The following is a 22,950-nucleotide window of genomic DNA, read 5'->3' as shown; positions in this document are numbered from 1 at the left end:
CGTTATTAATTTAAAAAAAAACACGTTTGTAAATATAGCACCGTTATTAATAAAAACCCACGTTTGTGACAATGCACCGTTATTAATAAAAACCCACGTTTGTAACAATGCACCATTATTAATAAAAACCCACGTTTGTAAATATAGCATCGTTATTAATAAAAACCCACGTTTGTAACATTGTACCGTTATTAATGAAAACCCACGTTTGTACATATAGTACCGTTATTAATATAAAAAAACACATTTGCAAATATAGCACTGTTATTAATAAAAACCCACGTTTGTAACAATGCACCATTATTAATAAAAACCCACGTTTGTAAATATAGCATCGTTATTAATAAAAACCCACGTTTGTAACATTGCACCGTTATTAATGAAAACGCACGTTTGTACATATTGCACCATTATTAATAAAAACCCATGTTTGTAACAATGTACCGTTATTAATAAATAAAAAAAACCCACGTTTGTAAATATAGCACCGTTATTCATAAAAACCCACATTTGCAAATATAGCACCATTATTAATAAAAACCCACGTTTGTAACAATGTACCGTTATTAATTTAAAAAACCCACGTTTGTAAATATAGCACCGTTATTAATAAAAACCCACGTTTGTAACATTGCACCGTTATTAATAAAAACCCATGTTTGCAAATATAGCAAGCATTGTTATTGATAAAAACCCACATTTGCAAATATAGCACCATTATTAATAAAAACTCACGTTTGCAAATATAGCAAGCATTATTTTTGATAAAAACCCACGTTTGTAACAATGCACCGTTATTAATAAAAACCCACGTTTGTAACAATGCACCGTTATTAATAAAAAAAATCCCACGTTTGTAAATATAGCACCGTTATTAATAAAAACCCACATTTGTAACATTGCACCGTTATTAATAAAAACCCACGTTTGGAACATTACACCGTTATTAATAAAAACCCACGTTTGTAACATTGCACCGTTATTAATAAAAACCCACGTTTGTAACAATGCACCACTATTAATAAAAACCCACGTTTGTAACATTGCACCGTTATTAATAAAAACCCACGTTTGTAACAATGCACCGTTATTAATAAAAACCCACGTTTGTAACAATGCAACGTTATTAATAAAAAAAACCCACGTTTGTAACAATGCACCGTTATTAACAAAAAAAAACCACGTTTGTAAATATAGCACCGTTATTAATAAAAACCCACCTTTGTAACATTGCACCGTTATTAATGAAAACCCACGTTTGTACATATAGCACCATTATTACTAAAAACCCACGTTTGTAAATATAGCACCATTATTAATAAAAACCCACGTTTGTAAATATAGCACTATTATTAATAAAAACTCATGTTTGTAACATTGCACCGTTATTAATAAAAACCCACGTTTGTAAGTATAGCACCGTTAGGGTTAGGGTTATGGTTAGGAAACAATATCTCTCCGTTCTCAAGACCGAACTCTCTTATCTGTCTCCCTCTTCCAAATCCTGGTGGCATCTGGTCAAATCTGTTTCTTGTGTTTGTTCCCCCTCCATCCCCTCCCTCACCTCAAACGGCTACATGGCTGACTCTGCACATGAAAAAGCTGAATGCCTCAACTCTGTGTTTGCGTCTAAATCTTGTGTCCCAAACCCATCCCTCTCTGTACCCACCATACCCAGTCATACCCAGCTGCTCCTGGACACTGTGTCCTTTCCTCCTGACAAGGTGGAAAAGTTTCTGTCAACCCTCGACTCTGATTCTGCAACTGGACCTGACGGCATCAGCCCACGGGTCCTAAAATCCTGTTCTTCCGCTCTTTCACTCCCTCTCTCTGTTCTCTTCACCCTCTCTTTTGCTCAAGGTAATCTGCCACCTGCTTGGAAATCAGCCAACATCACCGCTTTGCACAAAAAAGGTGCAAAAACAGATCCTAGCAACTACAGACCAATCAGCCTTCTCCCAATAATCAGCAAAGTCATGGAATCCATCATTGCTTCAGATATGAAATCTTTCCTCTTCTCCAATGGCTTGATCTCTGATCATCAATTTGGTTTCAGACCTGGTCACTCTACTCTGGACATGCTGCTTCTGCTTTCTCAACAATGGATGGAGGTCCTCAATGCCAAACAGGAAATTAGAGCTGTCTCCCTTGACATATCACATGCCTTCGATACGGTCTGGCACCCCGCTCTGCTCACCAAACTCTCCTCCTTTGGTATCCATGGTAATCTCCACGCATGGCTGGCGGACTTCCTCTCTAGTCGTAGTCAGCGTGTGGCCCTGAATGGGTTTCTCTCATCTCCTCTTCCTGTTCAGGCTGGAGTTCCCCAAGGCAGTGTTCTGGGCCCTGTGCTTTTTCTGGTCTTCATCAATGATCTCTCCGACTCTCTTGAAAATCCTCTCTATCTCTTTGCTGAGGACTCTACTGTCTGTCTCTCCATTCCTCATCCCTCAGATCGGCAGTCTGCAGCCTCCTCACTCTCTGCAGACCTGGACAAAATCACAGACTGGGCAAACAAGTAGAACATGTCTTTCAATCCTGACAAATCTCACACTCTTACGATGTCTCTCCGAAAAGACCGACTGGACAACCCTCCCATCCACTTTCTGAATAATCCTCTCCAAGAGGTTCTGTCGCTCAAGCTTTTGGGTCTAACTATCTGCCATGATCTTTACTGGGAAAACCACATTTCAAATCTGGCCTCCAAAGCCATTCGCCGACTGGGCATTCTCCGTCATGCGAAGTCCTTCCTTGGCACACCTGAGCTCCTCACCACATACAAGGCTTTCATCCACAGCTCAATGGAATACTGCTCTCCCCTCTGGGCTGGTGCTCCTGCCTCACACCTAGCTCGTCTTCACGCTGTTGAAACCAAAGCGTTAAGAATCATTGGAATCTCCCGCGATGAAGCTAACTCCAAGGGCCTTTCACTCGCTCACCGCAGGCAGGTTGGTGGTCTTTCCGTCTTCTACCGACTCCTCTCTGGCCTCGCCCCCCTAGCTCTGTCTGGGCTCTGTCCCCCAAATATCCTTATAGGTCGCACAAGATCTGCCTGCAACCCTTTTATGGTTAAACTGCCAAAATCAAGACTCTCTGCTCACCTTCACTCCTTCATTCCTCTTTTCTCCCGCCTCTGGAACAAACTCCCTCACTCTCTTCAATCCCACTCCACCCTCCAGGTCTTTAAAACAGCTGTCCACCACCATCTCTTATCTTCCCCCATCCAAAACCTTGATCTTTTCTACCCCCGCTAATTTCACTCCAAATCCACTTTTTTGAAATACCAACCTCTGTCCTTGAAGTCCTTCGTGTCCTTGTGTTTATACTTCTCCCACCCCCCCCCCCCCCTCCCTTCCCACGCCTCCTCCCCCAAAGCCCTCTCCCTCCCACACATCTCCCTGCTCTCAATTCTTATGTTTGTGTGCTTCCCCTTCTCTCCCCATCTTGTCTTCCGCTCCCTCTTTTTATATATTTTGTTTGTCTGGTTGATTTGTTTGTGAAATAAATGTTAGCTCTTTCACGAGCCTCGATTAAGTATCAAAAAAAAAAAAAAAAAAAATTGGCACCGTTATTAATAAAAACCCACGTTTGTAAATATAGCACCGTGATTAATAAAAACCCATGTTTGTAAATATAGCACTGTTATTTATAAAAACCCACGTTTGTAACATTGCACCAATATTAATAAAAACCCACGTTTGCAACATTGCACCGTTATTAATAAAAACCCACGTTTGTAACAATGCACCGTTATTAATTTAAAAAACCCACGTTTGTAAATATAGCACCGTTATTAATAAAAACCCACGTTTGTAACATTGCACCGTTATTAATAAAATAAAAAACACATTTGTAAATATAGCACCATTATTAATAAAAACCCACTTTTGTAACAATGCACTGTTATTAATAAAAAAAACCCACGTTTGTAACATTGCACCGTTATTAATAAAAACCCACGTTTGTAACATTTCACCGTTATTAATAAAAACACACGTTTGTACATATAGCACCGTTATTAATAAAAACCCACGTTTGTAAATAAAGCACCATTATTAATAAAAACCCACGTTTGTAAATATAGCACCATTATTTTAAAAAACCCACGTTTGTAAATATAGCACCGTTATTAATAAAAACCCACGTTTGTAAATATAGCACCATTATTTAAAAAAAACCCACGTTTGTAAATATAGCACCGTTATTAATAAAAACCCACGTTTGTAACATTGCACCGTTATTAATAAAAACCCACGTTTGTAACAATGCACCGTTATTAATAAAAATCCACGTTTGTAACAATGCACCATTATTAATAAAAACCCACGTTTGTAACAATGCACCGTTATTCATAAAAAAAAACCCACGTTTGTAACAATGCACCGTTATTAATAAAAAAAACCCACGTTTGTAAATATAGCACCATTATTAATGAAAACACATGTTTGTACATGTAGCACCGTTATTAATTTTAAAAAAACACGTTTGTAAATATAGCACCATTATTAATAAAAACCCACATTTGTGACAATGCACCGTTATTAATAAAAACCCACGTTTGTAACAATGCACCATTATTAATAAAAACCCACGTTTGTAAATATAGCATCGTTATTAATAAAAACCCATGTTTGTAACATTGTACCGTTATTAATGAAAACCCACGTTTGTACATATAGTACCGTTATTAATATAAAAAAACACATTTGCAAATATAGCACTGTTATTAATAAAAACCCACGTTTGTAACAATGCACCATTATTAATAAAAACCCACGTTTGTAAATATAGCATCGTTATTAATAAAAACCCACGTTTGTAACATTGCACCGTTATTAATGAAAACCCACGTTTGTACATATTGCAGCATTATTAATAAAAACCCATGTTTGTAACAATGTACCGTTATTAATAAATAAAAAAAACCCACGTTTGTAAATATAGCACCGTTATTCATAAAAACCAAAAATTTGCAAATATAGCACCATTATTAATAAAAACCCACGTTTGTAACAATGTACCGTTATTAATAAAAAAAACCCACGTTTGTAAATATAGCACCGTTATTAATAAAAACCCACGTTTGTAACATTGCACCGTTATTAATAAAAACCCACGTTTGCAAATATAGCGAGCATTGTTATTGATAAAAACCCACATTTGCAAATATAGCATCATTATTAATAAAAACTCACGTTTGCAAATATAGCAAGCATTATTTTTGATAAAAACCCACGTTTGTAACAATGCACCGTTATTAATAAAAACCCACGTTTGTAGCAATGCACCGTTATTAATTTAAAAAATCCCACGTTTGTAAATATAGCACCGTTATTAATAAAAACCCACATTTGTAACAATGCACCGTTATTAATAAAAACCCACGTTTGGAACATTACACCGTTATTAATAAAAACCCACGTTTGTAACATTGCACCGTTATTAATAAAAACCCACGTTTGTAACAATGCACCACTATTAATAAAAACCCACGTTTGTAACATTGCACCGTTATTAATAAAAACCCACGTTTGTAACAATGCACCGTTATTAATAAAAACCCACGTTTGTAACAATGCACCGTTATTAATAAAAAAAACGCACGTTTGTAACAATGCACCGTTATTAACAAAAAAAACCACGTTTGTAAATATAGCACCGTTATTAATAAAAACCCACGTTTGTAACATTTCACCGTTATTAATAAAAACCCACGTTTGTACATATAGCACCGTTATTAATAAAAACCCACGTTTGTAAATAAAGCACCATTATTAATAAAAACCCACGTTTGTAAATATAGCACCATTATTTAAAAAAAAACCACGTTTGTAAATATAGCACCGTTATTAATAAAAACCCACGTTTGTAAATATAGCACTGTTATTAATAAAAACCCACGTTTGTAACATTGCACCATTATTAATAAAAACCCACGTTTGTAACAATGCACCGTTATTAATAAAAACCCACGTTTGTAACAATGCACCGTTATTAATAAAAAAAACCCACGTTTGTGACAATGCACCGTTATTAATAAAAACCCACGTTTGTAACAATGCACCATTATTAATAAAAACCCACGTTTGTAAATATAGCATCGTTATTAATAAAAACCCACGTTTGTAACATTGTACCGTTATTAATGAAAACCCACATTTGTACATATAGTACCGTTATTAATATAAAAAAAACACATTTGCAAATATAGCACTGTTATTAATAAAAACCGACGTTTGTAACAATGCACCATTATTAATAAAAACCCACGTTTGTAAATATAGCATCGTTATTAATAAAAACCCACGTTTGTAACATTGCACCGTTATTAATGAAAACCCACGTTTGTACATATTGCACCATTATTAATAAAAACCCATGTTTGTAACAATGTACCGTTATTAATAAATAAAAAAACCCACGTTTGTAAATATAGCACCGTTATTCATAAAAACCCACATTTGCAAATATAGCACCATTATTAATAAAAACCCACGTTTGTAACAATGTACCGTTATTAATAAAAAAAACCCACGTTTGTAAATATAGCACCGTTATTAATAAAAACCCACGTTTGTAACATTGCACCGTTATTAATAAAAACCCACGTTTGCAAATATAGCAAGCATTGTTATTGATAAAAACCCACATTTGCAAATATAGCAAGCATTATTTTTGATAAAAACCCACGTTTGTAACAATGCACCGTTATTAATAAAAACCCACGTTTGTAACAATGCACCGTTATTAATAAAAAAAATCCCACGTTTGTAAATATAGCACCGTTATTAATAAAAACCCACATTTGTAACAATGCACCGTTATTAATAAAAACCCACGTTTGGAACATTACACTGTTATTAATAAAAACCCACGTTTGTAACATTGCACCGTTATTAATAAAAACCCACGTTTGTAACAATGCACCACTATTAATAAAAACCCACGTTTGTAACATTGCACCGTTATTAATAAAAACCCACGTTTGTAACAATGCACCGTTATTAATAAAAACCCACGTTTGTAACAATGCACCGTTATTAATAAAAACCCACGTTTGTAAATATAGCACCATTATTTAAAAAAAACCCACGTTTGTAAATATAGCACCGTTATTAATAAAAACCCACGTTTGTAAATATAGCACTGTTATTAATAAAAACCCACGTTTGTAACATTGCACCGTTATTAATAAAAACCCACGTTTGTAACAATGCACCGTTATTAATAAAAACCCACGTTTGTAACAATGCACCGTTATTAATTTTAAAAAACCCACGTTTGTAACAATGCACCGTTATTAATAAAAAAAAACCACGTTTGTAAATATAGCACCATTATTAATGAAAACACACGTTTGTACATGTAGCACCGTTATTAATTTAAAAAAAAACACGTTTGTAAATATAGCACCGTTATTAATAAAAACCCACGTTTGTGACAATGCACCGTTATTAATAAAAACCCACGTTTGTAACAATGCACCATTATTAATAAAAACCCACGTTTGTAAATATAGCATCGTTATTAATAAAAACCCACGTTTGTAACATTGTACCGTTATTAATGAAAACCCACGTTTGTACATATAGTACCGTTATTAATATAAAAAAACACATTTGCAAATATAGCACTGTTATTAATAAAAACCCACGTTTGTAACAATGCACCATTATTAATAAAAACCCACGTTTGTAAATATAGCATCGTTATTAATAAAAACCCACGTTTGTAACATTGCACCGTTATTAATGAAAACGCACGTTTGTACATATTGCACCATTATTAATAAAAACCCATGTTTGTAACAATGTACCGTTATTAATAAATAAAAAAAACCCACGTTTGTAAATATAGCACCGTTATTCATAAAAACCCACATTTGCAAATATAGCACCATTATTAATAAAAACCCACGTTTGTAACAATGTACCGTTATTAATTTAAAAAACCCACGTTTGTAAATATAGCACCGTTATTAATAAAAACCCACGTTTGTAACATTGCACCGTTATTAATAAAAACCCATGTTTGCAAATATAGCAAGCATTGTTATTGATAAAAACCCACATTTGCAAATATAGCACCATTATTAATAAAAACTCACGTTTGCAAATATAGCAAGCATTATTTTTGATAAAAACCCACGTTTGTAACAATGCACCGTTATTAATAAAAACCCACGTTTGTAACAATGCACCGTTATTAATAAAAAAAATCCCACGTTTGTAAATATAGCACCGTTATTAATAAAAACCCACATTTGTAACATTGCACCGTTATTAATAAAAACCCACGTTTGGAACATTACACCGTTATTAATAAAAACCCACGTTTGTAACATTGCACCGTTATTAATAAAAACCCACGTTTGTAACAATGCACCACTATTAATAAAAACCCACGTTTGTAACATTGCACCGTTATTAATAAAAACCCACGTTTGTAACAATGCACCGTTATTAATAAAAACCCACGTTTGTAACAATGCAACGTTATTAATAAAAAAAACCCACGTTTGTAACAATGCACCGTTATTAACAAAAAAAAACCACGTTTGTAAATATAGCACCGTTATTAATAAAAACCCACCTTTGTAACATTGCACCGTTATTAATGAAAACCCACGTTTGTACATATAGCACCATTATTACTAAAAACCCACGTTTGTAAATATAGCACCATTATTAATAAAAACCCACGTTTGTAAATATAGCACTATTATTAATAAAAACTCATGTTTGTAACATTGCACCGTTATTAATAAAAACCCACGTTTGTAAGTATAGCACCGTTAGGGTTATGGTTATGGTTAGGAAACAATATCTCTCCGTTCTCAAGACCGAACTCTCTTATCTGTCTCCCTCTTCCAAATCCTGGTGGCATCTGGTCAAATCTGTTTCTTGTGTTTGTTCCCCCTCCATCCCCTCCCTCACCTCAAACGGCTACATGGCTGACTCTGCACATGAAAAAGCTGAATGCCTCAACTCTGTGTTTGCGTCTAAATCTTGTGTCCCAAACCCATCCCTCTCTGTACCCACCATACCCAGTCATACCCAGCTGCTCCTGGACACTGTGTCCTTTCCTCCTGACAAGGTGGAAAAGTTTCTGTCAACCCTCGACTCTGATTCTGCAACTGGACCTGACGGCATCAGCCCACGGGTCCTAAAATCCTGTTCTTCCGCTCTTTCACTCCCTCTCTCTGTTCTCTTCACCCTCTCTTTTGCTCAAGGTAATCTGCCACCTGCTTGGAAATCAGCCAACATCACCGCTTTGCACAAAAAAGGTGCAAAAACAGATCCTAGCAACTACAGACCAATCAGCCTTCTCCCAATAATCAGCAAAGTCATGGAATCCATCATTGCTTCAGATATGAAATCTTTCCTCTTCTCCAATGGCTTGATCTCTGATCATCAATTTGGTTTCAGACCTGGTCACTCTACTCTGGACATGCTGCTTCTGCTTTCTCAACAATGGATGGAGGTCCTCAATGCCAAACAGGAAATTAGAGCTGTCTCCCTTGACATATCACATGCCTTCGATACGGTCTGGCACCCCGCTCTGCTCACCAAACTCTCCTCCTTTGGTATCCATGGTAATCTCCACGCATGGCTGGCGGACTTCCTCTCTAGTCGTAGTCAGCGTGTGGCCCTGAATGGGTTTCTCTCATCTCCTCTTCCTGTTCAGGCTGGAGTTCCCCAAGGCAGTGTTCTGGGCCCTGTGCTTTTTCTGGTCTTCATCAATGATCTCTCCGACTCTCTTGAAAATCCTCTCTATCTCTTTGCTGAGGACTCTACTGTCTGTCTCTCCATTCCTCATCCCTCAGATCGGCAGTCTGCAGCCTCCTCACTCTCTGCAGACCTGGACAAAATCACAGACTGGGCAAACAAGTAGAACATGTCTTTCAATCCTGACAAATCTCACACTCTTACGATGTCTCTCCGAAAAGACCGACTGGACAACCCTCCCATCCACTTTCTGAATAATCCTCTCCAAGAGGTTCTGTCGCTCAAGCTTTTGGGTCTAACTATCTGCCATGATCTTTACTGGGAAAACCACATTTCAAATCTGGCCTCCAAAGCCATTCGCCGACTGGGCATTCTCCGTCATGCGAAGTCCTTCCTTGGCACACCTGAGCTCCTCACCACATACAAGGCTTTCATCCACAGCTCAATGGAATACTGCTCTCCCCTCTGGGCTGGTGCTCCTGCCTCACACCTAGCTCGTCTTCACGCTGTTGAAACCAAAGCGTTAAGAATCATTGGAATCTCCCGCGATGAAGCTAACTCCAAGGGCCTTTCACTCGCTCACCGCAGGCAGGTTGGTGGTCTTTCCGTCTTCTACCGACTCCTCTCTGGCCTCGCCCCCCTAGCTCTGTCTGGGCTCTGTCCCCCAAATATCCTTATAGGTCGCACAAGATCTGCCTGCAACCCTTTTATGGTTAAACTGCCAAAATCAAGACTCTCTGCTCACCTTCACTCCTTCATTCCTCTTTTCTCCCGCCTCTGGAACAAACTCCCTCACTCTCTTCAATCCCACTCCACCCTCCAGGTCTTTAAAACAGCTGTCCACCACCATCTCTTATCTTCCCCCATCCAAAACCTTGATCTTTTCTACCCCCGCTAATTTCACTCCAAATCCACTTTTTTGAAATACCAACCTCTGTCCTTGAAGTCCTTCGTGTCCTTGTGTTTATACTTCTCCCACCCCCCCCCTCCCTTCCCACGCCTCCTCCCCCAAAGCCCTCTCCCTCCCACACATCTCCCTGCTCTCAATTCTTATGTTTGTGTGCTTCCCCTTCTCTCCCCATCTTGTCTTCCGCTCCCTCTTTTTATATATTTTGTTTGTCTGGTTGATTTGTTTGTGAAATAAATGTTAGCTCTTTCACGAGCCTCGATTAAGTATCAAAAAAAAAAAAAAAAAAAATTGGCACCGTTATTAATAAAAACCCACGTTTGTAAATATAGCACCGTGATTAATAAAAACCCATGTTTGTAACAATGCACCGTTATTCATAAAAAAAAACCCACGTTTGTAACAATGCACCGTTATTAATAAAAAAAACCCACGTTTGTAAATATAGCACCATTATTAATGAAAACACATGTTTGTACATGTAGCACCGTTATTAATTTTAAAAAAACACGTTTGTAAATATAGCACCATTATTAATAAAAACCCACATTTGTGACAATGCACCGTTATTAATAAAAACCCACGTTTGTAACAATGCACCATTATTAATAAAAACCCACGTTTGTAAATATAGCATCGTTATTAATAAAAACCCATGTTTGTAACATTGTACCGTTATTAATGAAAACCCACGTTTGTACATATAGTACCGTTATTAATATAAAAAAACACATTTGCAAATATAGCACTGTTATTAATAAAAACCCACGTTTGTAACAATGCACCATTATTAATAAAAACCCACGTTTGTAAATATAGCATCGTTATTAATAAAAACCCACGTTTGTAACATTGCACCGTTATTAATGAAAACCCACGTTTGTACATATTGCACCATTATTAATAAAAACCCATGTTTGTAACAATGTACCGTTATTAATAAATAAAAAAAACCCACGTTTGTAAATATAGCACCGTTATTCATAAAAACCCACATTTGCAAATATAGCACCATTATTAATAAAAACCCACGTTTGTAACAATGTACCGTTATTAATAAAAAAAACCCACGTTTGTAAATATAGCACCGTTATTAATAAAAACCCACGTTTGTAACATTGCACCGTTATTAATAAAAACCCACGTTTGCAAATATAGCAAGCATTGTTATTGATAAAAACCCACATTTGCAAATATAGCATCATTATTAATAAAAACTCACGTTTGCAAATATAGCAAGCATTATTTTTGATAAAAACCCACGTTTGTAACAATGCACCGTTATTAATAAAAACCCACGTTTGTAGCAATGCACCGTTATTAATTTAAAAAATCCCACGTTTGTAAATATAGCACCGTTATTAATAAAAACCCACATTTGTAACAATGCACCGTTATTAATAAAAACCCACGTTTGGAACATTACACCGTTATTAATAAAAACCCACGTTTGTAACATTGCACCGTTATTAATAAAAACCCACGTTTGTAACAATGCACCACTATTAATAAAAACCCACGTTTGTAACATTGCACCGTTATTAATAAAAACCCACGTTTGTAACAATGCACCGTTATTAATAAAAACCCACGTTTGTAACAATGCACCGTTATTAATAAAAAAAAACGCACGTTTGTAACAATGCACCGTTATTAACAAAAAAAACCACGTTTGTAAATATAGCACCGTTATTAATAAAAACCCACGTTTGTAACATTTCACCGTTATTAATAAAAACCCACGTTTGTACATATAGCACCGTTATTAATAAAAACCCACGTTTGTAAATAAAGCACCATTATTAATAAAAACCCACGTTTGTAAATATAGCACCATTATTTAAAAAAAAACCACGTTTGTAAATATAGCACCGTTATTAATAAAAACCCACGTTTGTAAATATAGCACTGTTATTAATAAAAACCCACGTTTGTAACATTGCACCATTATTAATAAAAACCCACGTTTGTAACAATGCACCGTTATTAATAAAAACCCACGTTTGTAACAATGCACCGTTATTAATAAAAAAAACCCACGTTTGTAACAATGCACCGTTATTAATTTAAAAAACCCACGTTTGTAAATATAGCACCATTATTAATGAAAACACACGTTTGTACATGTAGCACCGTTATTAATTTTAAAAAAACACGTTTGTAAATATAGCACCGTTATTAATAAAAACCCACGTTTGTGACAATGCACCGTTATTAATAAAAACCCACGTTTGTAACAATGCACCATTATTAATAAAAACCCACGTTTGTAAATATAGCATCGTTATTAATAAAAACCCACGTTTGTAACATTGTACCGTTATTAATGAAAACCCACGTTTGTACATATAGTACCGTTATTAATATAAAAAAAACACATTTGCAAATATAGCACTGTTATTAATAAAAACCGACGTTTGTAACAATGCACCATTATTAATAAAAACCCACGTTTGTAAATATAGCATCGTTATTAATAAAAACCCACGTTTGTAACATTGCACCGTTATTAATGAAAACCCACGTTTGTACATATTGCACCATTATTAATAAAAACCCATGTTTGTAACAATGTACCGTTATTAATAAATAAAAAAAACCCACGTTTGTAAATATAGCACCGTTATTCATAAAAACCCACATTTGCAAATATAGCACCATTATTAATAAAAACCCACGTTTGTAACAATGTACCGTTATTAATTAAAAAAAACCACGTTTGTAAATATAGCACCGTTATTAATAAAAACCCACGTTTGTAACATTGCACCGTTATTAATAAAAACCCACGTTTGCAAATATAGCAAGCATTGTTATTGATAAAAACCCACATTTGCAAATATAGCACCATTATTAATAAAAACTCACGTTTGCAAATATAGCAAGCATTATTTTTGATAAAAACCCACGTTTGTAACAATGCACCGTTATTAATAAAAACCCACGTTTGTAACAATGCACCGTTATTAATAAAAAAAATCCCACGTTTGTAAATATAGCACCGTTATTAATAAAAACCCACATTTGTAACAATGCACCGTTATTAATAAAAACCCACGTTTGGAACATTACACTGTTATTAATAAAAACCCACGTTTGTAACATTGCACCGTTATTAATAAAAACCCACGTTTGTAACAATGCACCACTATTAATAAAAACCCACGTTTGTAACATTGCACCGTTATTAATAAAAACCCACGTTTGTAACAATGCACCGTTATTAATAAAAACCCACGTTTGTAACAATGCACCGTTATTAATAAAAACCCACGTTTGTAAATATAGCACCATTATTTAAAAAAAACCCACGTTTGTAAATATAGCACCGTTATTAATAAAAACCCACGTTTGTAAATATAGCACTGTTATTAATAAAAACCCACGTTTGTAACATTGCACCGTTATTAATAAAAACCCACATTTGTAACAATGCACCGTTATTAATAAAAACCCACGTTTGTAACAATGCACCGTTATTAATTAAAAAAAACCCACGTTTGTAACAATGCACCGTTATTAATTTAAAAAACCCACGTTTGTAAATATAGCACCATTATTAATGAAAACACACGTTTGTACATGTAGCACCGTTATTAATTAAAAAAAAAACACGTTTGTAAATATAGCACCGTTATTAATAAAAACCCACGTTTGTGACAATGCACCGTTATTAATAAAAACCCACGTTTGTAACAATGCACCATTATTAATAAAAACCCACGTTTGTAAATATAGCATCGTTATTAATAAAAACCCACGTTTGTAACATTGTACCGTTATTAATGAAAACCCACGTTTGTACATATAGTACCGTTATTAATATAAAAAAAACACATTTGCAAATATAGCACTGTTATTAATAAAAACCCACGTTTGTAACAATGCACCATTATTAATAAAAACCCACGTTTGTAAATATAGCATCGTTATTAATAAAAACCCACGTTTGTAACATTGCACCGTTATTAATGAAAACGCACGTTTGTACATATTGCACCATTATTAATAAAAACCCATGTTTGTAACAATGTACCGTTATTAATAAATAAAAAAAACCCACGTTTGTAAATATAGCACCGTTATTCATAAAAACCCACATTTGCAAATATAGCACCATTATTAATAAAAACCCACGTTTGTAACAATGTACCGTTATTAATTTAAAAAACCCACGTTTGTAAATATAGCACCGTTATTAATAAAAACCCACGTTTGTAACATTGCACCGTTATTAATAAAAACCCATGTTTGGAAATATAGCAAGCATTGTTATTGATAAAAACCCACATTTGCAAATATAGCACCATTATTAATAAAAACTCACGTTTGCAAATATAGCAAGCATTATTTTTGATAAAAACCCACGTTTGTAACAATGCACCATTATTAATAAAAACCCACGTTTGTAACAATGCACCGTTATTAATAAAAAAAATCCCACGTTTGTAAATATAGCACCGTTATTAATAAAAACCCACATTTGTAACAATGCACCGTTATTAATAAAAACCCACGTTTGGAACATTACACCGTTATTAATAAAAACCCACGTTTGTAACATTGCACCGTTATTAATAAAAACCCACGTTTGTAACAATGCACCACTATTAATAAAAACCCACATTTGTAACATTGCACCGTTATTAATAAAAACCCACGTTTGTAACAATGCACCGTTATTAATAAAAACCCACGTTTGTAACAATGCAACGTTATTAATAAAAAAAACCCACGTTTGTAACAATGCACCGTTATTAACAAAAAAAAAACACGTTTGTAAATATAGCACCGTTATTAATAAAAACCCACCTTTGTAACATTACACCGTTATTAATGAAAACCCACTTTTGTACATATAGCACCATTATTACTAAAAACCCACGTTTGTAAATATAGCACCATTATTAATAAAAACCCACGTTTGTAAATATAGCACTATTATTAATAAAAACACATGTTTGTAACATTGCACCGTTATTAATAAAAACCCACGTTTGTAACAATGCACCGTTATTAATAAAGAAAACCCACGTTTGTAACATTGCACCGTTATTAATAAAAACCCACGTTTGTAACATTTCACCGTTATTAATAAAAACCCACGTTTGTACATATAGCACCGTTATTAATAAAAACCCACGTTTGTAAATAAAGCACCATTATTAATAAAAACCCACGTTTGTAAATATAGCACCATTATTTAAAAAAAACCCACGTTTGTAAATATAGCACCGTTATTAATAAAAACCCACGTTTGTAAATATAGCACTGTTATTAATAAAAACCCACGTTTGTAACATTGCACCGTTATTAATAAAAACCCACGTTTGTAACAATGCACCGTTATTAATAAAAACCCACGTTTGTAACAATGCACCGTTATTAATAAAAAAAAACCCATGTTTGTAACAATGCACCGTTATTAATAAAAAAAAACCACGTTTGTAAATATAGCACCGTTATTAATAAAAACCCACGTTTGTAACATTGCACCGTTATTAATAAAAACCCACGTTTGTAACAATGCAGTTATTAATAAAAACCCACGTTTGTAACAATGCACCATTATTAATAAAAACCCACGTTTGTAACAATGCAGAGTTATTAATTTAAAAAACCCACGTTTGTAACAATGCACCGTTATTAATTTAAAAAACCCACGTTTGTAACAATGCACCGTTATTAATTAAAAAAACCCACGTTTGTAAATATAGCACCATTATTAATGAAAACACACGTTTGTACATGTAGCACCGTTCTTAATTTTTAAAAAAAACACGTTTGTAAATATAGCACCGTTATTAATAAAAACCCACGTTTGTAACAATGCACCGTTATTAATAAAAACCCACGTTTGTAACAATGCACCATTATTAATAAAAACCCACGTTTGTAAATATAGCATCGTTATTAATAAAAACCCACGTTTGTAACATTGTACCGTTATGAATGAAAACCCATGTTTGTACATATAGCACCGTTATTAATATTTAAAAAAAACACATTTGCAAATATAGCACCGTTATTAATTTTAAAAAACCACGTTTGTAACAATGCACCGTTATTAACAAAAAAAAACACGTTTGTAAATATAGCACCGTTATTAATAAAAACCCACCTTTGTAACATTGCACCGTTATTAATGAAAACCCACGTTTGTACATATAGCACCATTATTACTAAAAACCCACGTTTGTAAATATTGCACTGTGGCGGACACGGAAGCTCACTGGCGTGGTGACATCATTCCGCGCACCAAGTGGGCGGCGGCCACGCCGAAGGGTAGGCGTGGCCTCAGGATATACACCGGGCGCGCAGCCCGGAGCGCGCCAGTGTTACAGTGAGCTCTTGAATAAAGACTCTTACAAATTACCGCGTTGTCCGCTTCCTTCTTGTTTACAAGCAGCGCGCGTAACGCCGCGCTTTACTGGTGACCCTCGACGTTGGATCTGCCGTAGCGATCCTTCCAAACACGACGCCATTGCCATGCCCAACAACGCGATGTCGGTTAAACTTCCCGAATTTTGGGAGGCCCAGGCCGAAGTTTGGTTCGTCCAAGCCGAAGCCCAGTTTCAGCTTCGGCGCCTCACCAACGACGACATGTGCTACTGCCACGTCGTCGCCTCCCTCGGGCCCGGCACGGCCGCTCGAGTTGTGTCCGTCCTTCGCCACCCACCGGACGGCCACAAGTACGAGGCACTCAAGCGGCTGCTCCTAGCCACGTTCGGCCTCACGGAGGACGCACGGGCCGACCGCCTCCTGGATCTCCCCGAGCTCGGCAACACGCGCCCGTCGGTCCGAATGGACCATATGCTGTCACTGTTGGGCGACGAAGCCCCTGGTTCTCAACTCCGGGCGCTTTTCCGTCGCCAACTTCCAGCACAGGTACGCCTCGCGTTGGCCGGGACCGTGCTAACGGAACCCCGAGCATTGGCCGCCGAGGCGGACAGGTACTTCGCGGCTTCGGACACGCGGGCGAGAGTCGGTGCGGCCCACCTCGTGGATCCCGAGGCCGATGCTGATCCACAGCATCAGCTTCCACAGCATACACAGCATGCTGATACGCACCTCGTGGCCGCTGCCACGCCCCGCCCACCGCCGCGGCGAAAACCGCCACCGTGGGGAAAACAGCCGGCTCCACCGGCCTGGCGGAGCCAGCTGCGCTCCTCCAGCTCCACCACCTGGTGCCGGTTCCAGGCCAGGTTCGGCCACGAGGCTCGACAGTGTCATCCGACATGCTCCTTCGACAGGTCGGGAAACGCCCGGGCCGGCGCTCGATAGTGGCAATGAGCGCCGGCCGTTCGAACAGCCTGCTGTTCATCATGGACACCTTATCCGGGCGCCGTTACCTGTGCGACACAGGAGCGCAGGTGAGTGTCGTTCCTGCCGGTACGTCGGACAAGCACGCCGCGGGCGGGGGCCCCGCGCTGCTTGCCGCAAACGGGACGCCCATCCGTACGTACGGAAAACGCTGCCTCTCTCTGCGGTTCGGAGGGCAGGTTTTCCGATGGTCGTTCGTCACCGCCGACGTGCCCATGGCATTGCTTGGCGCGGACTTCCTGTGCACAAATGGGCTCCTGGACGACGTAAAGCACAGACGTCTTGTCCAGGCCGAGATGTTCAGCTCGCTCGCTTGTGCGCTGCCCAGCTCGTCGAGCAGCCCACTGGGCGGCTCACCGAGCGGCTTGCTGAACGGTTCGGTTCCGGCCACGTTGATCTGTACACTTCCGGCAGCGGACGAATTCACCCGCCTCCTCGCCGGCTTCCCGGCCCTCACGCGGCCCACCTTCTTGGCGGGGGCCGTCAAGCATGGGGTGGCCCATCACATCCCCACCGTCGGGCCACCGGTCTACGCCCGGGCACGCGGCCTCGAGCCGACGAAGCTGGCGGTAGCAAAAGCGGAGTTCGCTACCCTGGAGCGACTCGGAATCGTTCGGCGCTCGGAGAGTGCTTGGGCGTCACCGCTGCACATCGTGCCGAAGCCCGGCGGGGGATGGCGACCGTGCGGGGACTACCGCCGTCTCAATGACGCCACCACCCCCGACCGCTACCCCGTCCCCCACATTCAGGACTTTTCCGCCCGTTTGGCGGGCATGTCCTTCTTCTCGAAGGTGGACCTCATACGCGGTTACCATCAGGTCCCCGTCAGGCCGGAGGACGTCCCAAAGACGGCGGTCATCACGCCGTTCGGACTCTTCGAATTCCTGCGGATGCCCTTCGGTTTGAAGAATGCGGCTCAGGCGTTCCAGCGGCTGATGGACAGCGTCCTGCGCGACTTGGATTTTGTATACGTCTACCTGGACGATATCCTTGTCGCCAGCGCGTCCCGCGAAGAACACCGACACCACCTCCGCACGCTCTTCGAACGCCTGGGCCAGCATGGCCCGATTGTGAACCCCGCAAAGTGCCGGTTCGGCGTCGCCGAAATCGATTTTCTGGGGCACCGCGTCACCAGGCACGGAGCCGTCCCCCTGCCGGCCAAGGTGGAGGCGGTGAAGGGGTTTCCTCGCCCCCGCACGATCAGGGGGCTGCAGGAGTTCCTGGTCATGGTGAACTTTTACCATCGGTTCCTGCCCCGTATCGCCCAGCTTCTGCGCCCCCTGCACGAAGCTCTCCGAGGTAAGCCGGGCAAAGGCGACGTCACCTGGACCAAGCAGATGGACGCGGCGTTCACGGGCGCGAAGCTCGCCTTGGCTAACGCCACGATGCTTGCGCACCCGGCGCCCGATGCGCCGATCGCCCTCACCACCGACGCCTCAGACTACGCGGTGGGCGCGGTGCACGAGCAATGGGTGCGTGGAGCTTGGCAACCGCTGGCGTTCTTTAGCCGGCAGCTTCGCCCGCCCGAACGCCGTTACAGTACCTTCGACCGCGAGTTGCTCCGGCTTCACTTGGCGGTCAGGCACTTCCGCCATCTGCTCGAGGGCCGTGCGTTCACGGCCTTCGTCGACCACAAGCCGCTGGTCTTCGCGATGGGCAAGGTCACCGAGCCGTGGTCGGCCCGGCAGCAGCGTCACCTCTCGGCCGTGTCCGAGTACACGACGGACATCCGGCACGTCGCGGCAAAGGACAACCCGGTGGCAGATTGCCTTTCCCGGGCAGTCGCCCACGCAGTCCACCTCGGCATCGACTATGCCCGGATGGCAGCGGACCAGGCCGCTGACCCCGACGTCCAGGCCTTGCGGACCGCCGTCACGGGCCTCCGCGTCACCGAGGTGCCGTTCGACGGCGCGGGCGCGGCCCTCTTGTGCGACGTCTCCCTCGGGCGGCCTCGCCCCATCGTGCCCGCGGGCTGGCAGCGCCAGGTGTTTGACGCCATCCACGGCCTGTCCCACCCGGGCGCGAGGGCCTCCCAAAGGTTGATCGCCGACAAATTCGTCTGGCATGGCCTCCGGAAGGCCGTCCGCGGCTGGGCCAGGACGTGCCTCGCGTGCCAGCGCGCCAAGGTGCACCGGCACACCCAGGCCCCGTTGGCCCCATTTACGGTGCCGGAACGCCGGTTTGACCACGTCCACGTGGACCTGGTGGGACCTCTGCCCCCCTCGCGGGGTTTCACCCACGTCCTCACCATGGTGGACCGCACCACCCGGTGCCCGGAGGCCGTGCCCTTGGAGTCGACGGCGGACATCGCGCAGGCTTTCATCGCCACCTGGGTCACCCGGTTCGGTGCCCCCTCAGACATCTCATCCGACCGCGGCCCCCAGTTCACCTCGGAGCTCTGGGGGGCGGTCGCGCAGGGGCTCGGGGTCCGGCTGCACCGAACCACGGCCTACCACCCCCAGGCTAACGGCCTGTGTGAGCGATTTCACCGCTCATTGAAGGCCGCGCTCCGGGCCACCCTCCGCGACGGTGGCTGGGTCGACAGGCTCCCCTGGGTCCTGCTGGGCCTCCGGACGGCGCCCAAGGAGGACCTGCATGCATCCGCGGCGGAGTTGGATTCGGGCAACCGCTGCGGGTGCCGGGCGAGTTCCTCCCCGACTCCACGGCACCATGGTCGACCAGAGACCAGAGCTCTGCAGGAGACCGCCCAGAGGTTCGCCCCGGTGCCGACGGCACGCCACGGGCACCCACCGACGCACGTCGCCCCGGAGCTTCACACGGCGGAGTACGTCTTCGTCCGCCACGATGCCCATCGGACACCACTGCGGCCCCCGTACGACGGGCGTGGTGGCATCATTCCGCGCACCAAGTGCACGGCGGCCACGCCGAGGGGTAGGCGTGGCCTCAGGATATACACCGGGCGCGCAGCGGGAGCGCGCCAGTGTTACAGTGAGCTCTTGAATAAAGACTCTTACAAATTACCGCATTGTCTGCTTCCTCCTTGTTTACAAGCAGCATGCGTAACGCCACGCTTTAGCACCATTATTAATAAAAACCCACGTTTGTAAATATAGCACTATTATTAATAAAAACTCATGTTTGTAACATTGGACCGTTATTAATAAAAACCCACGTTTGTAACAATGCACCGTTATTCATAAAGAAAACCCACGTTTGTAACATTGCACCGTTATTAATAAAAACCCACGTTTGTAACATTTCACCATTATTAATAAAAACCCACGTTTGTACATATAGCACCGTTATTAATAAAAACCCACGTTTGTAAATAAAGCACCATTATTAATAAAAACCCACGTTTGTAAATATAGCACCATTATTTTAAAAAACCCACGTTTGTAAATATAGCACCGTTATTAATAAAAACCCACGTTTGTAAATATACCACCGTTATTAATAAAAACCCACGTTTGTAACATTGCACCGTTATTAATAAAAACCCATGTTTGTAACAATGCACCGTTATTAATAAAAACCCACGTTTGTAACAATGCACCGTTATTAATAAAAACCCACGTTTGTAACAATGCACCGTTATTAATTTTAAAAACCCACGTTTGTAACAATGCACCGTTATTAATTTAAAAAACCCACGTTTGTAAATATAGCACCATTATTAATGAAAACACACGTTTGTACATATAGCACTGTTATTAATTTTTTTTAAACCACGTTTGTAAATATCGCACCGTTATTAATAAAAACCCACGTTTGTAACAATGCACCGTTATTAATAAAAACCCACGTTTGTAACAATGCACCATTATTAATAAAAACCCACGTATGTAAATATAGCATCGTTATTAATAAAAACCCACGTTTGTAACATTGTACTGTTATTAATGAAAACCCACGTTTGTACATATAGCACCGTTATTAATAATATAAAAAACACATTTGCAAATATAGCACTGTTATTAATAAAAACCCACGTTTGTAACAATGCACCATTATTAATAAAAACCCACGTTTGTAACAATGCACCATTATTAATAAAAACCCACGTTTGTAAATATCGCATCGTTATTCATAAAAACCCACGTTTGTAACATTGCACCGTTATTAATGAAAACCCACGTTTGTACATATTGCACCGTTATTAATAAAAACCCATGTTTGTAACAATGTACCGTTATTAATAAATAAAAAAACCCACGTTTGTAAATATAGCACCGTTATTCATAAAACCCCACATTTGCAAATATAGCACCATTATTAATAAAAACCCACGTTTGTAACAATGTACCGTTATTAATATAAAAAAACCCACGTTTGTAAATATAGCACCGTTATTCATAAAAACCCACACTTGCAAATATAGCACCATTATTAATAAAAACCCACGTTTGTAACAATGTACCGTTATTAATAAAAAAAACACACGTTTGTAAATATAGCACCGTTATTAATAAAAACCCACGTTTGTAACATTGCACCGTTATTAATAAAAACCCACGTTTGCAAATATAGCGAGCATTGTTATTGATAAAAACCCACATTTGCAAATATAGCACCATTATTAATAAAAACTCACGTTTGCAAATATAGCAAGCATTATTTTTGATAAAAACCCACGTTTGTAAACATTGCACCTTTATAAATAAAACTCAACATTGCAATGCTTCACCTGAATCGTTTGCTGTTCATATTTGTGAAGCGCAAAGTGTCGTCCATACTGCAAGACACGAGATCTCTCTTGCTGTGCTCCACTGCGATTGAACACACCTGATTTGTGTGTCCTTTCCCATCAAAAGGCTCACAAGCACCTGTTTCTGGATCCCATTGGTGTAAGCAGCAGTCAAGGTAACTCCAGTGCAGGAAATACCAGTTTCAGTGTTTCATGGACACACCTTAAACATACTGATTCTTTGCCATGTCACAACAACATTTCAAATGCCCATGCTGCGTCAACCTGGTTAATTCTTTTTATTCCACAGTTAAAAGGCATTTGTATTTTCTGGCCATTAATGT

General features: G+C 40.2%; 1 protein-coding gene across 1 annotated transcript in view; it reads right to left on the bottom strand.

The window, feature by feature from the left end:
- LOC137420542 (WD repeat-containing protein 1) overlaps positions 1 to 22,950 on the bottom strand; it is a 185,664-nt gene that overhangs the window by 51,323 nt on the left and 111,391 nt on the right. The window contains exon 10 of the mRNA XM_078772558.1: positions 22,607 to 22,766. Within this exon, the coding sequence (XP_078628684.1) occupies positions 22,607 to 22,766 (160 nt within the window). The remainder of the gene's footprint in view (positions 1 to 22,606; positions 22,767 to 22,950) is intronic.

The sequence above is a fragment of the Myxine glutinosa genome, chromosome 2 (assembly GCF_964187855.1).
Source record: "Myxine glutinosa chromosome 2, kmMyxGlut1.1, whole genome shotgun sequence".
Taxonomy (NCBI): Eukaryota; Metazoa; Chordata; class Myxini; order Myxiniformes; family Myxinidae; genus Myxine; species Myxine glutinosa.
Note: the sequence above shows the minus strand (reverse complement) of the source record. Positions and strands in the feature narration are given on the sequence as shown.